The 14036-nt window shown below is 38.8% G+C and overlaps 1 protein-coding gene across 1 annotated transcript in view; it reads right to left on the reverse strand.

Moving 5' to 3' along the window:
• Nucleotides 1-14036, reverse strand: part of HSF5 (heat shock transcription factor 5) — a 68388-nt gene that overhangs the window by 30472 nt on the left and 23880 nt on the right. The window contains exons 4-5 of the mRNA XM_003817378.6: nt 12034-12555; nt 8038-8215 (exon numbers count right to left, since the gene is read on the reverse strand). Coding sequence (XP_003817426.3) covers nt 8038-8215; nt 12034-12555 — 700 coding nt within the window. The remainder of the gene's footprint in view (nt 1-8037; nt 8216-12033; nt 12556-14036) is intronic.

A 14036-nucleotide genomic window follows, 5' to 3' on the forward strand; every position in this document is an offset into this window, starting at 1 on the left:
AACATGGAGAAACCCTGTCTCTACTAAAAATATAAAATTAGTTGGGTGTGGTGGTGCATGCCTGTAATCCCAGCTACTTGGGAGGCTGAGGCAGGAGAATCACTTGAACCTGGAAGGCAGAGGTTGCAGTGAGCCAAGATCGCGCCATTGTACTCTAGCCTGGGCAACAAGAGCGAAACTCCATCTCAAAAAAAAAAAAAAAAAAGGACTTTAATTAAAACCAATAAAAAATAATGATAAAGGAGGCCAGGCACAGTAGCTCACGCCTGTAATCCCAGCACTTTGGGAGGCCAAGGTGGGCGGATCACTTGAGGTTAGGAGTTTGAGACCAGCCTGGCCAACATGGTGAAATCCTGTCTCTACTAAAAATACAAAAATTAGCCGGGCATGGTGGCGGGCGCCTGTAATCCCAGCTACTTGGGAGGCTGAGGCAGGAGAATCGCTTGAACCTGGGAGGCGGAGGTTGTAGTGAGCTGGGATTGTGCCACCACACTCTAGCCTGACCAACAGAGTGAAACTCTGTCTCAGAAATAATAATGATGATGATGATAAAGGGGTTAATACAGCAGGAGGATATAAAAGTTGTAGATATATACACACCCAACACTGGAGCACCTAAATATATAATGCAAATATTAACAAACCTAAAGGGAGAGATCAACTGCAAAATAATAATAGTAGGGGACTTAAACACCCAGCTTTCAGCAATGGACAAATCATCCAGACAGAAATCAACAAAGAAACATCAGAGTTAACTGTGCTTTAGACCTAATGGACCTAACAAACATTTACAGAAGATTGCACCCAACTGCTACAGAATATATGTTCTTCTCAACAACATATGGAACAATCTCCAGAATAGACCATACGTTAGGCCATAAAAGAAGTCTTAACAATTTTTTTTAAAACTGAAATTACGTCAAATATCTTTTCTGACCACATGCAATAAAACTAGAAATCAATACAGGAAGAACTTTGGAAACTGTTCAAATACGTGGAAATTAAACAATATGCTCATGAACAACCAATGGATCTATGAAGAAATTAAAAAGAAAATTTAAAAATTCCTTGAGACAAATGAAAGTGGAAATGCAACTACCAAAAACCTATGTGATATAGCAAATGCAGTCCTACGAGAGAAGTTTATGGCAATAAATGCCTACATCAAAAAAGTATAGAGACTTCAAATAAACAATATTATATTACATCTCAAGGAACTAGAAAGACAAAAACAATCTAAACCCAAAATAAGTAGAAGGAAAGAAATAGTAAAGATCACAGCAGAAATAAATAAAAGAGTTTTAAAAACAATATAAAAGATCACCAAAACAAAGAGCTGTTTTTTTGAAAAGGTACGCAAACTAAACAAGCCTTTAGTTAGACTTTAAAAAAAAAAAAAAAAAAAAAAGGAAGGCCAGGTGTGACTCATGCCTGCAATGCACTTTGTGAGACTGAGGCAGGAGGATTCCTTGAGGACAGGAGTTCAAGACTAGCCTGGGCAACCTAGCAAGACCCTGTCTCTACAAAAAAATTTTTTTTAATTAGCCAAGCATGGTGTCACACACGAGGAGTCCTAGCTACTCAGGAAGGCTGAGGCAGGAGGATCACTTAAGCCCAAGAGTTCAAGGTTGCAGTGAGCTATTATCATGCCACTGCACTACAGCTTCGCAACACAGTGAGATCCTGCCTCGAAAAACAAAGACAAAAAAACAAAAAAGAAAGAAAGAAATAATAAAAAAACCTCTAAATCAGAGTTGAAAAAGGAGTCATCACAACTAACACCAGAGAAGTACAAAGGATAAGAGACTACTATGAACAACTACACATCAACAAATTGGAAAACCTAGAAGAAATGGATAAATTCCTGAACACATAAAATGTATCAAGGTTGAATCACAAAGAAATAGAAAACCTGAAAAGACCAATAATGAGCAATAATATCAAAGCAGTAATAAAAAGTCTCCCAGGTGGCCTGGCATGGTGGCTCATGCCTGTAATCGCAACACTTTGCGATGCTGAGGCAGGAGGATCACTTGAGGCCAGGAGTTTGAGACCAGCCTAGGCAACATAGCAAGACTTCATTCCTACAAAAAATTTAAAAATTAGCTAGGCGTCACCGCACCATCTGGGAAGTGAGGCGCACCTCTGCCCAGCGGCCGCACCATCTGCGATGTGAGGAGCACCTCTGCCTGGCCTCCACGCCACCCTCCAGGTGTGAAATGGCAGCCTTGTGTGTGTGATCTTTCTGCCCTCCCCAAGTTTGCATGTTCAACAGTGAAGTTTACTTTTAAATTAAAAGATTTAAATTGGGGAAGATAAAAAAAATAGCTGGGAATGGTGGTGCATGCCTGTGGTCCCAGCTACTCAGGAGACTGACATCAGAGGATTACTTCAGCCCAGGAGGCTGAGGCTGCAGTGAGTCATAATCATACCACTGTACTTCAGCCTGGGTGACAGAGGGAGACCCTGTCTCAAAACAAACAAACAAAAAGTCTCCCAGCAAAGAAAAGCCTAAGGCCTGATGGCTTCACTGCTAAATTCTACCAAACATTTAAGGCACTAATACCAGTTCTACTTAAACTATTCCAAAAAATTGGAGAGGAAGAAATATTTTCAAACTCATTCTATAAGGCCAGCATTACCCTAATACCAAAACCAGACAAAAACACAACAAAAAAAAAGAAAACTACAGGTCAATATCCCTGAAGAACACACATGCAAAAATCCTCAACAAAATATTAGCAAACCAGGCCGGGTGCAGTGGCTCACGCCTGCAATCCCAACACTCTGGGAGGCTGAGGCAGGCACATCACTTGAGGTCAGGAGTTTGAGACCAGCCTGACCAACACGGCGAAATCCTGTCTCTACTAAAAATACAAAAATTAGCTGGGCATGGTGGCAGGCGCCTGTAATCCCTGCTACTCAGGAGGCTGAGGCAGGAGATTCACTTGAACCTAGGAGGCAGAGGTTGTGATGAGCTTAAGATCATGCCATTGCACTCCAGCCTGGGCGACAGAGTGAGCAAAACTCCATCTCAAAACAACAACAACAACAACAACAACAACAAATTAAAAAGATCATTCACCATGATCCAAGGGGGATTTATCCCAGGGATGCAAGGAGGGTTCAACATATACAAATCAATCAATGTAATACATTACATTAACAGAATCAAGGATGAAAACCACATGATCATTTCAACAGATGCTAAAAAATCATTCAGTAAAATTCAACATCCTGGCCGGGCATGGTGGATCACACCTGTAAACCCAGCACTTTGGGAGGCCAAGGTGGGCAGATCACCTGAGGTCAGGAGTTCGAGACCAGCCTGGCCAACATGGAGAAACCGCGTCTCTTCTAAAACACACGAAAAAAAATTAGCCAGGCATGGTGGCACGCGCCTGTAGTCCCAGCTACTTGGGAGGCTGAGGCAGGGGAATCACTTGAACCTGGGAGGCAGAGGTTGCAGTGAGCCGAGACTGCACCACTGCACTTCAGCCTGGTGACAGAGTGAGACTCTGTCTTAAAAAAATAAAAATAAAAAAATAAAATTCAACATCCCTTCATGATAAACACAAACTGGTCATAGAAAGAACATACCTCAACACAATAAAGGCCCTGTATGACAAACCCACAGCTAACATTACATTGAATGATGAAAAGTTGAAAGCTTTTCCTCGAAGATCTGGAACAAGCCAAGAATGCCCACTTTCACCACTTTTATTCAACACAGTACTGGAAATTCCAGCCAGACCAATTAGGCAAGAGAAAGAAATAAATGGCATCCAAATTGGAACGGAGAAAGTCTAATTGTCCTTGTTTGTGGATGGCATGATCATATACATAGAAAACCCTAAAGATTTCACCAAAAAAATTGGAACTAATAAATGAATTTAGTAAAGTTGCAGGATACAAAATCAACTTACAAATATCAGTAGTGTTTCTCTATATGCCAATAGTAAACTATCTGAAAAAGAAATCAAGAAACCAATTCCATTTATAGTAGCTACAAAAAAATTAGAAACAAACTTAACCAAGGAGGTGAATTATCCTCACAATGGAAACTATAAAACATTGATGAAAGATGTTGAAGAGGACACAAATAAATAAATGGAAGGATATCGCATGTGCATGGATTGGAAGATTATTGTTAAAATGTCCATATTACCCAAAGTGATGTACAGATTTAATGCAAGCCTTATCAAAATACCAATGACATTCTTCACAGAAATAGAAAAAAAATTCTTAAAATTCATATAGCAATACAAAAGACCCCAGACAGCCAAAGCAATCCTGAGCAAAAAGAACAGAGCTGGAGGCATCACCCTACCTGATTTCAAAATACACTACCAAAGCAATAGTAACCAAAACAGCATGGTACAGGCATAAAAATAGCCATCTAAATCAATTGTAACAGAATAGAGAACCCAAAAATAAATTTATACATTTATAGCTAACTGATTTTCAAAAGTTGCCAAGTACACGCATTGGAGAAAGGATGGTCTCCTCAATAAATAGTGCTGGGAAATTTGGATGTCCATATGCAGAAGAAGGAAACTAAACCCCAATTTCTCACCATATATAAAAATCAACTCTAAATTGATTAAATACTTAAATGTAAGATTCAAAACTATGAAACTATTAGAAGAAAACATAGGGAAAATGCTTCATGAAAATGGACTGGGCGAGGACTTTTTGGATAAGACCTCGAAAGCACAGGCAACAAAAACAAAAATGGACAAATGGGATTACAACAAACAAAAAATCTTCTGCATAGCAAAAGACACAATACAATGAAGAGACAACCTACATAAAGAGAGAAAGTATTTGCAAACTATACATTTGACAAAAGGTTAATATGCACAATACATAAGGAATTTAAGCAACTCAGAAGCAAAACAAATAAAAAAACAAAAAACAGTCTGATTTTTAAAATGAGCAAAAGATCTGAATAGACATTTCTCAAAAGAAGATACACAAATGACCAACAGATATATGGAAAAATGCTCAATATCACCAATCATCAGAGAAATGCAAATCAAAACCACAATATCACCTCACCCCAGTTAAAATGGCTATTATAAAAAAGACAAAAAATAACAAATGCTGGCAAAGATGCAGAGAAAAGGGAACTCTTATATACTATTTGTAGGAATGTAAGTTAGCATAGCATTATAGAAAAACAGTATGAAGGTTCTTAAAAAATTAAAAATAGAACCACTATATAATTTAGCAGTCCCACTACTGGATGTATCTCCAAAGAAGATGAAATCAGTATGTTGAAGAGACATCTCCACACCCGTGTTTACCACAGCACTATTTACAATAGCCAAGATATGGATCAACCTAAATACGCATCTACAGATGAATAAAGAAAATGTGATATATATATATATGTGTGTGTATATATATATGTGTGTGTATATATATATATACACACACACACACACACACACACACACGTACGTACATAAATATACAATGGAATACTATTCAGCCATAAAACAGAATGAAATCTTGTCATTTTTGGCAACATAGGTGAACCTGGAGAACATTATGTTAAGTGAAATAAGCCAGGCGCAGAAAGACAAATACTACATGATCTTACTCATATATGGAAGCTAAAAAAGTTAATTTCATAGAAGAGAGTAGAATAGAAAATACCAGAGGCTGGGGAAAGTAGGAAAGTGGGGAGATTGGGAGAAGTTGGTCAAAAGTTGTAGTTAGATAGGAAGAATAAGCTTTGGTATTCTATTACGCAGTAGCATAATTGTAGCAAATAACAATGCAGTGTATATTTCAAGACAGCTAGAAGAAAAGGTTTAGAGTGTTATCACCACAAAGAAATGATAAATGTTTAGAGTGATGGATATGGTAATTATCTCAATTTGATCATTACACTACATATACATGTGTCAAAAAATCACATTGTACCTCATAAATATGTACAATTATATTTAAATTATAAATTAAAAATAAAAATGGTTAAAATGATAAATTTTATGTTACATGTTCTTCAACACAATAAAAAATTAAAAGGAAAGAATATGTGCTCTACAGGCAGACAACTTAGGGTAGGATATTAGCAATATTAGTTTATATGTGACTGGCCATGCATGGTGGCTCATGCTCATAATCCCAGCACTTTGAGAGGTCAAAGCAGGAGGACTGCTTGAGCCTAGGAGTGCAAGACCAGCCTGGGCAACATAGTGAGACCCCATCTCTATAAAAAATGAAAAAAGGCAGCTGGGTACAGTGGCTCATGCCTGCAATCCCAGCACTGTGGGAGGCCGAGGCAGGCAGATCACCTGAGGTCAGGAGTTCAAGACCAGCCTGGCCAACATGGCGGAAACCTTGCCTCTGCTAAAAATACAAAAATTAGCTAGTCGTGGTGGAGTGTGCCTGTAATCCCAGCTACTCAGGAGGCTGAGGCAGGAGAATCACTTAAACCTGGGAGGTGGAAGTTGCAGTGAGCCGAGATCACGCCATTGCACTACAGCCCGGGCAACAGAGTAAGACTCTGTCTCAGAAAAAAAAAAAAAATAATAATAATAAAGAAAAGGAAAAGGAAAGAAAAGAAAAAAGGGCCAGGCATGGTGGCTCATGCCTGTAATCCCAGCACTTTAGGAGGCCGAGGTGGGTGGATCACTTGAGGCCAGGAGTTCAAGACCAGCCTGGCCAACATGGTGAAACCCCATCTCTACTAAAAATACAAAAATTAGCCGGGTGTGGTGCCACGCACCTGTAGTCCCAGCTACTCGGGAGGCTTAGGCATGAGAATTGCTGGAATCCATGAGGTGGAGGCTGCAGTGAGCCAAGATCGCACCACTGCATTCTAGCCCGGGCAACAGAGCAAGACTCTGTCTCCAAAAAATGAAAAAATAAAACAAATTTATATGTGACTTTGAACAAGTTACTTACTCTAAGCCTAAATTTCCTGATGTTTAAAATGACAATGCCACTTCCAACAGATTTGTCCTATGGCACAAAAATGGATACGGTAAATATTAGTTCCTGCCTTTCTCTCATCTAAATTGCCTTCAAGGCTCATGCCATTGTGTTAAACACCTTCAGTGGTAAGAAATCTTTAGTCTTTAATTATGGATTGGAAAATATAATCAACTAAAAGTGTGCAAGCTAAATTTAGTGAATAAATGATGGACAGTTTTTAGCCTAAAAGACATTTTGCAGAAAGAACCCTATGAGTCTGAGCTACACCATGATCATATCACTATTAATTTACTTTTTGGAAAAATTCTCACAGAAGTTCTCAACATTTTTCAAATTATTGTAGGTTAAAATGATGGTCTGTCATTTTAACCTACACTGTCATTCTGCCTGCACTGCATGCCCCTGACATGAACATAATTCTAGAATATTAAAATTGTCCACTGCAGACTTTGGTAACTTGATTTTTGGATGATATGAGACACATGTTTTATTAGATGTTACTATTTCTTCAAAAAATATGATTTTGTCTTATTAGAATCAACTGTATGTGCCTAAAACAATCACTTATTCTGGGTTCTTACAAACCACAAGAATAACAAACCATTCATTGGTATAGGGTCATACTTTATAGTATCTTTAAAATGCGCTCAGGATAATATCCTAAATTTCCATCTGATTTTCTCTTGTCACAATATAAATGCATGCCCTCTTGTCCTAGAGTCTGTTAATAACAGAGTAAGTACAACTACAATTTCGAAGTCTGGCATCTGAGGATACTTATTAAATCATCCTTCATCCTTGCCTTCTCCAAGTTAAATAATCTAAATTCCTTTGCTTATTCTTAATATGTTCTATATTTTCAAAGCCCAAATCATTATATGCAATATTAGGAAAATAACTATTACATACTTCACAATGATAATTAAGAACAAATATCGAGTTAAAATTACAGCTATGTAAAAATAGCAATGTGACAGGTCTAATACAATTATGAATAATAAATGGAGACCCAGAAAAAATGTCATTCATATATTAATTCTACAGCGTGATTCTACTTCTGGCATTCTAGAGCACAATAATCCTTACCAGGGGACTTTCCTTGTTGTGAGTTGCTTCTGTGCTCTCTGTATCTGGCTGGAGTGGCTAAACCTGTGTCTTCACTAGGCTTGCTAGCAGGCCCCATTTCTGAAATGAGGAATCCCATCTGTTCTGACGGCAAGATATTCTCACGTGAACTGGTCTGGCATTTTATATTGGCATCCACCTAAAATATTAAACCCATTCATTATTTGAGATTTCCTCCAAATATCTGCTAAAAGTTAAGATATTTTATCAGAGGAGTTCTATTATGGGAACATGATCCAACAAACAAGCTTATAAGGCTTTTCATTCTTATTATTGATACTATACCTTTCTCCCTACACAAACTATTAAAATGTATATGGAGCTAAAACATTTACTTATGATCAGAGGAATATCTACCATGAAGCTTGTTGATTTTTTTTTTAACTTACAAAAGTACAGGGTTTTTTTTGTTTTAAGGCAGGGTCTCACATTGTTGTCCAGGCAGGAGTACAGTGGTACAATCATAGCTCACTGAAACCTCGAGCTCCTGGGCTCAAGTGATCCTCCTGAGCAGCTAGGACTACAGGTATTAGCTAATTTTTAAAAAGTTTTTTTGTAGGCCGGGCGCGGTAGCTCACAGCTGTAATCCCAGCACTTTGGGAGGCCAAGGCGGGCAGATCATGAGGTCAGGAGTTCTCGACCAGCCTGGCCAGCATGGTGAAACCCTGTCTCTACCAAAAATACAAAAAATTAGCCGGGCGTGGTAGCAGGTGCCTGTAATCCCAGGTATTCGGGAGGCTGAGGCAGGAGAATCGCTTGAACCCAGGAGATGGAGGTTGCAGTGAGCCGAGATTGTACCACTGCACTCCAGCCTGGGCAACAGAGTGAGACTACATCTCAAAAAAAAAAAAAAAAAAAAAGGCTTTTTGTAGAGACAGGGTCTCGCTATGTTGCCCAGGCTGGTAACTCCTGGTCTCAGGGGATCTTTCCACCTGGGCCTCCCAAAGCACTGGGTTTACAGATGTGAGCCACCACACCTGACCAAAAGTAAGATAGTTTCACCATGATTGGTTAAAACCATCTTTTTTCTCTGTAGAATATGTTCTATCAGACTTCCTCTCCTGTTGGAATGGCCATAGGCATGATCCTGTTAGATAGTTTCAGTGGGATGTGGATACTTTATTCTACTAATTTTGTATTCTTTCTCTTAAAGAGGCCCTCAAAATTGTATAAGCTTTAGCCCCTATAAAATCTATATCTGCCCTGTTTATAAAATATAAATTTCTTTCTTTCAGACAGGGTCTCATTCTGTTGCCCAGGCTGGAGTGTAGTGGTGTAATCACGGCTCACTACAGCCTTGACCTCCCAGGCTCAAGCTATCCTCCCACCTCAGCCTCCCAAGTACCTAGGACACAGGTGTATGCCACCACACCAAGCTAATTTTTAAAATGTTTTTGTAGGGATAGAGTCTCACTATGTTGCCCAGGCCAGTCTGGACTTCCTGGGTTCAAGCGATCCTCCCACCTCAGCTTCCAAAGGTGCTAGAATTACAGGCATAAGCTACTGTGCCTAGCCTAAGTTTCTTTCTTACAGTTCCTAAATTTTCTTTGGAATGTAAATCCCTTTGTCAAGTTGATCAACTTCTGAAATACTCCATTTCTTTATGAATTTATTTTAAAATAAAATTATATAATGAAATAAAAAGTTTAAAACACAGCTTTATATACATATATACACACACACACACACACACACACACACACACATATATACTTTTTTTTTTTTTTGAGACGGAGTCTTGCTCTGTCGCCCAGGCTGCAGTGCAGTGGCGCGATCTCAGCTCGCCACAAGCTCCACCTCCTGGGTTCATGCCATTCTCCTGCCTCAGCCTCCCAAGTAGCTGGGACTACAGGCACCCACCACCACACCCGGCTAATTTTTTGTATTTTTAGTAGAGACAGGGTTTCACCATGTTAACCAGGATGGTCTCAATCTCCTGACCTCATGATCTGTCCGCCTCGGCCTCCCAAAGTGCTGGGATTACAGGCGTGAGCCACTGCGCCTGGCCAAGATATATTTGTTAATGAAAAAGTTACTGTGTACAAGTGCAGTTTTAAGATCTGAAATATTTCAGATGTGACTATGAAGGAACAAAGACAAATTCTGTGTTCTACAAATATATTTAAAACATAATGGGGCCAGGTGCAGTGGCTCACGCCTGTAATCCCAACACTTTGGGAGGCCGAGGTGGGCGGATCACCTTAGGTCAGGAGTTCAACACCAGCCAACATGGTGAAACCCTGTCTCTACTAAAAATACAAAAAAGTAGCCAGCCTGGGGGGACACACCTGTAATCCTGGTTACTTAGGAGGCTGAGGCAGAAGGATTCCTTGAACCCAGGAGGTGGAGGCTGCAGTGAGCCAAGATTGCGCTACTGCACTCCAGCCCGAGCAACAGAGCGAGACTCCATCTCAAAACAACAACAATAACAACAACAAACCATAATGGGCCTATATTTTGTCTACTGAATTTACAATATTATCTTAACACAATATACTAGACCTTGACAGTCAGGCTAAAAAAAAATGAGGTGATATAAATTTAAGACATTTGGATCTAAAAATAGAGCTAAAAAAGGCTGCAAAAAACAAAAACCTGCCAAAAGTTATCTTGGGACTTTCTAACAATGAACAGAGTTTCAGTCCCATTAAAGAAAAAATCCAAAATGGAAAAAATATATATACACATATCAGGCTAAGATCAAGAAAAAAATTAAAAGTAGGAAAAAATACTTAATTCACACACAAAAAAAGATTTTAATTTGGGGCCAAGCACAGTGGCTCATGCCTGTAATCCCAGCACTGTGGGAGGCCAAGGCAGGTGGATCACCTGAGGTCAGGAGTTCAAGACCAGCCTGGTCAACATGGTGGAACCCCGTCTCTACTAAAAATACAAAAATTAGCTGGACATGGTGGCTCGCCTGTAATCCCAGTTACTTGGGAGGATAAGGCAGGAGAATCGTTTGAACCCAGGAGGTGGAGGCTGCAGTGAGCTGAGATTGCACCACTGCACTCCAGCCTAGGTGACAGAGAGAGACTCCACCTCAAAAAAAAAAATTTCTTTTTAATTTGGATTTTTTTGGTATTATTTTAAGAGGTACAGGTACAGTTTTATTACATGGATATACTGCATAGTGGTGAAGTCTGGGCTTTGGGTGAATAGTGTACAGTGTACCCACTAAGTAATTTCTCATCTCCGTTCCCCCACCCACTCTCGCATCCTTCCACGTCTCCAGTGTCTATTATTCCACATTGTATGTTCAGTGTGTACACATTATTTAGCTTCCTCTTATAAAATGAGAACGTGCTATTTGACTTTGTTTCTGTGGATGTACTTTTGATGAATTATTCTTGCTAATTATTCAGAATTAAAGTTTATTCATTTTCTTGTAATAAACTAGTGGCAATAAAGGAATTAGCCTTTACCTTCTGCTTTAGGAGTGCAGATATTAGTAAGGAAATTCAAACACAGTATGCTCACAAGTTACAGTTCAATGATGCTGTAATAAAGTTAGAAAAGACTTCCAACCATCTCCTTACCTCCATGCTACAAATGGCTAGGAAAGTCATCATAATATCTGTCAAATAAACCATCCCTCCTGGGTAATATAATTATCAGCCAGGCATATCAAATCTATCCAAATTAAGATAGGAAGCAAAAACTCAAGAGATGTTTATAACATGAAAATAAGCTTCATACTACAATGCTCAATTAGACAACCTCTCTTTAGAGGTTGACTTCAGACCATGCATAATATAGTGAGATGATGCTTAAGGGTTAAGGTAACTTCTTTCTGAATCTTTTGTGCAGAACCACTGGGACATGATCCTCCTGGAAACCATAATGAACTGGTATTAAACCCAAATAAAATCTGAACAAACTCTCCACTAGAATAGTCTTTAGCAGAAGTACTAGGTACTCTGAGCTTTATAAGCATTTTTTTCTTTGCCCCCTTACCTGGTGTGTGCTGAATGGTGGCCCTTCCTGCACAAATACTACTGAAGATGGAGATGGATTATGATTTAGGTGCTCCTTCAGTTTGACATGAGCTTGCTGGATGGCTGCAGATTCCTGTATTGTGCTATTTTCAACAGGCTGAGCTGTGTGGATGGTATAGATGTACTCAGGTGACTGTGGTAGAGAGCTGGCAACTGCTTGTTCTGTTCCAACCACAAAAGACATAATATCTGAGCCTACAGGAGTAAGTGGCTCCAGCTGGCTAGCCTGACTTGCAGAACATGGATTGCTGTTGTTAGAATTAGCTAAAATGTGTTGGCCTCTGTAAGACGGAGATGTTGGGCACTGATTCTCAACAGGCTCCACCTTTACCATCTCCAATTTAGGGGAGGAATGCAACTCATCAACTATCTGAAAGACAGCCTCTAGGTTTACTTCTGTCTTTGTATTTTCATCAGTAGTACTGCAGGGCCAATTGGAAGGCAAAAATTCAACTGGATAGGAGGACTGCATTGAAGGATTCTGGGAAAAGAAAAAATATAACTGTTTGGATAGAAAATAAAATATGAGATTAAGGAGGAAAGCTACAATATTTAGGCTGATGAGTGCTAAACATAAATAGATTAAACTTAAAGATCACTAAGAAAACCTAGACACTAATCTACTTTTCAGCAATAGTAGCTTCAAATCTACTGTTAGCATTTACTTAGTATATACTACATGTCAACCACTCTGCTAAGTTTAATACTCCAATGGTCAATAATTCTTAAGGTTAAACTATACAAAATCAAAAGCTATAGTACCCAAATACCTATTTGCTGATAAAGCATCTATACACCAAATTCTTCCATAAAGGCTGACAGACAAAAACATAATTTGTATCTATCATATACTGTTTCAGGAATGCAGTAAGGAAATTTCAAACACAGGATGCTCACAAGTCTACCAATCCTTCTACAGATTCAGGGAGCGGTACTAATATTCTGTTCCAAATAATATGGAGAAAAATGGATGGAATATCAAATGTCCTTTGTTTCCTGGGATTATTTATTTTTAATAACAAAGCAATAGACTAAAATGGCTGTTGCTTTTAGATTTACATCTTTAAGATATATTCCCTTATATATACTGCTTTGCAGAGAGTAGGCATTTAATACATGTTTGGTGATAAAGATCTGTGAACATAAAATACAGAAGAATGATTAAATAAAACATGTAATGAATTGATGTTGCACAATGAAGAGCTTCGCACAGAGTAGGCATTCAATAAATGTTTGCTGATTATATCAGATTATAAACTTAAAATACAGAAGAGTTATGATTAAAGAAAGTATGTAGTGAGTTGATGCTGCTAAACACAATCATTAACAAAGATTGTCAAAGATTTTCAGAAGGCCACTAATGCCAAATAATGTAAATTCAAATGGTATAAGCACTAAGTGACTATAGCCAATAGCACATTTATTGAGTTATTACTATGTGCCAAGCACATGCAAAGTGCTTTATATAGATTTCATCCAACCTTCAAAAGAGCCCTGTGAAATGTGATAATCTCCATTTCAAATGATAAAACTGAGGTCCAGAAACTTCCTAATTTACCCAAAGTTACAATGAAATAACTGACAGAGCCAGGTTTCAAGCCTAGGTTTGCCGTATTCAAGAGCTCTTGCTCTTAAACAATACAATGTACTGACTGTGCACGCACACTCTCACCCATACCTACAGTCCAACTAAACCAATTGCATTTATTTTCAGGATGGAATCTGAAACACTTTCCCATTTTTCTATTTCAAAATTTTATGTGTGCTTATTGCTATTTTCCTATGATGAACACGTATTGTCTTTTTAAAATTTTTTGTTTTGTTTTTGAGACAGAGTTTCACTTTTGTCACCCAGGCTGGAGTGCAATGGCACGATCTTGGCTCACTGCAGCCTCCGCCTCCCAGGTTCAGGCGATTCTCCTGCCTCAGCCTCCTGAGTAGCTGGGATTACAAGCGCCCACC

The sequence above is a fragment of the Pan paniscus genome, chromosome 19, assembly GCF_029289425.2.
Source record: "Pan paniscus chromosome 19, NHGRI_mPanPan1-v2.0_pri, whole genome shotgun sequence".
NCBI lineage: Eukaryota > Metazoa > Chordata > Mammalia > Primates > Hominidae > Pan > Pan paniscus.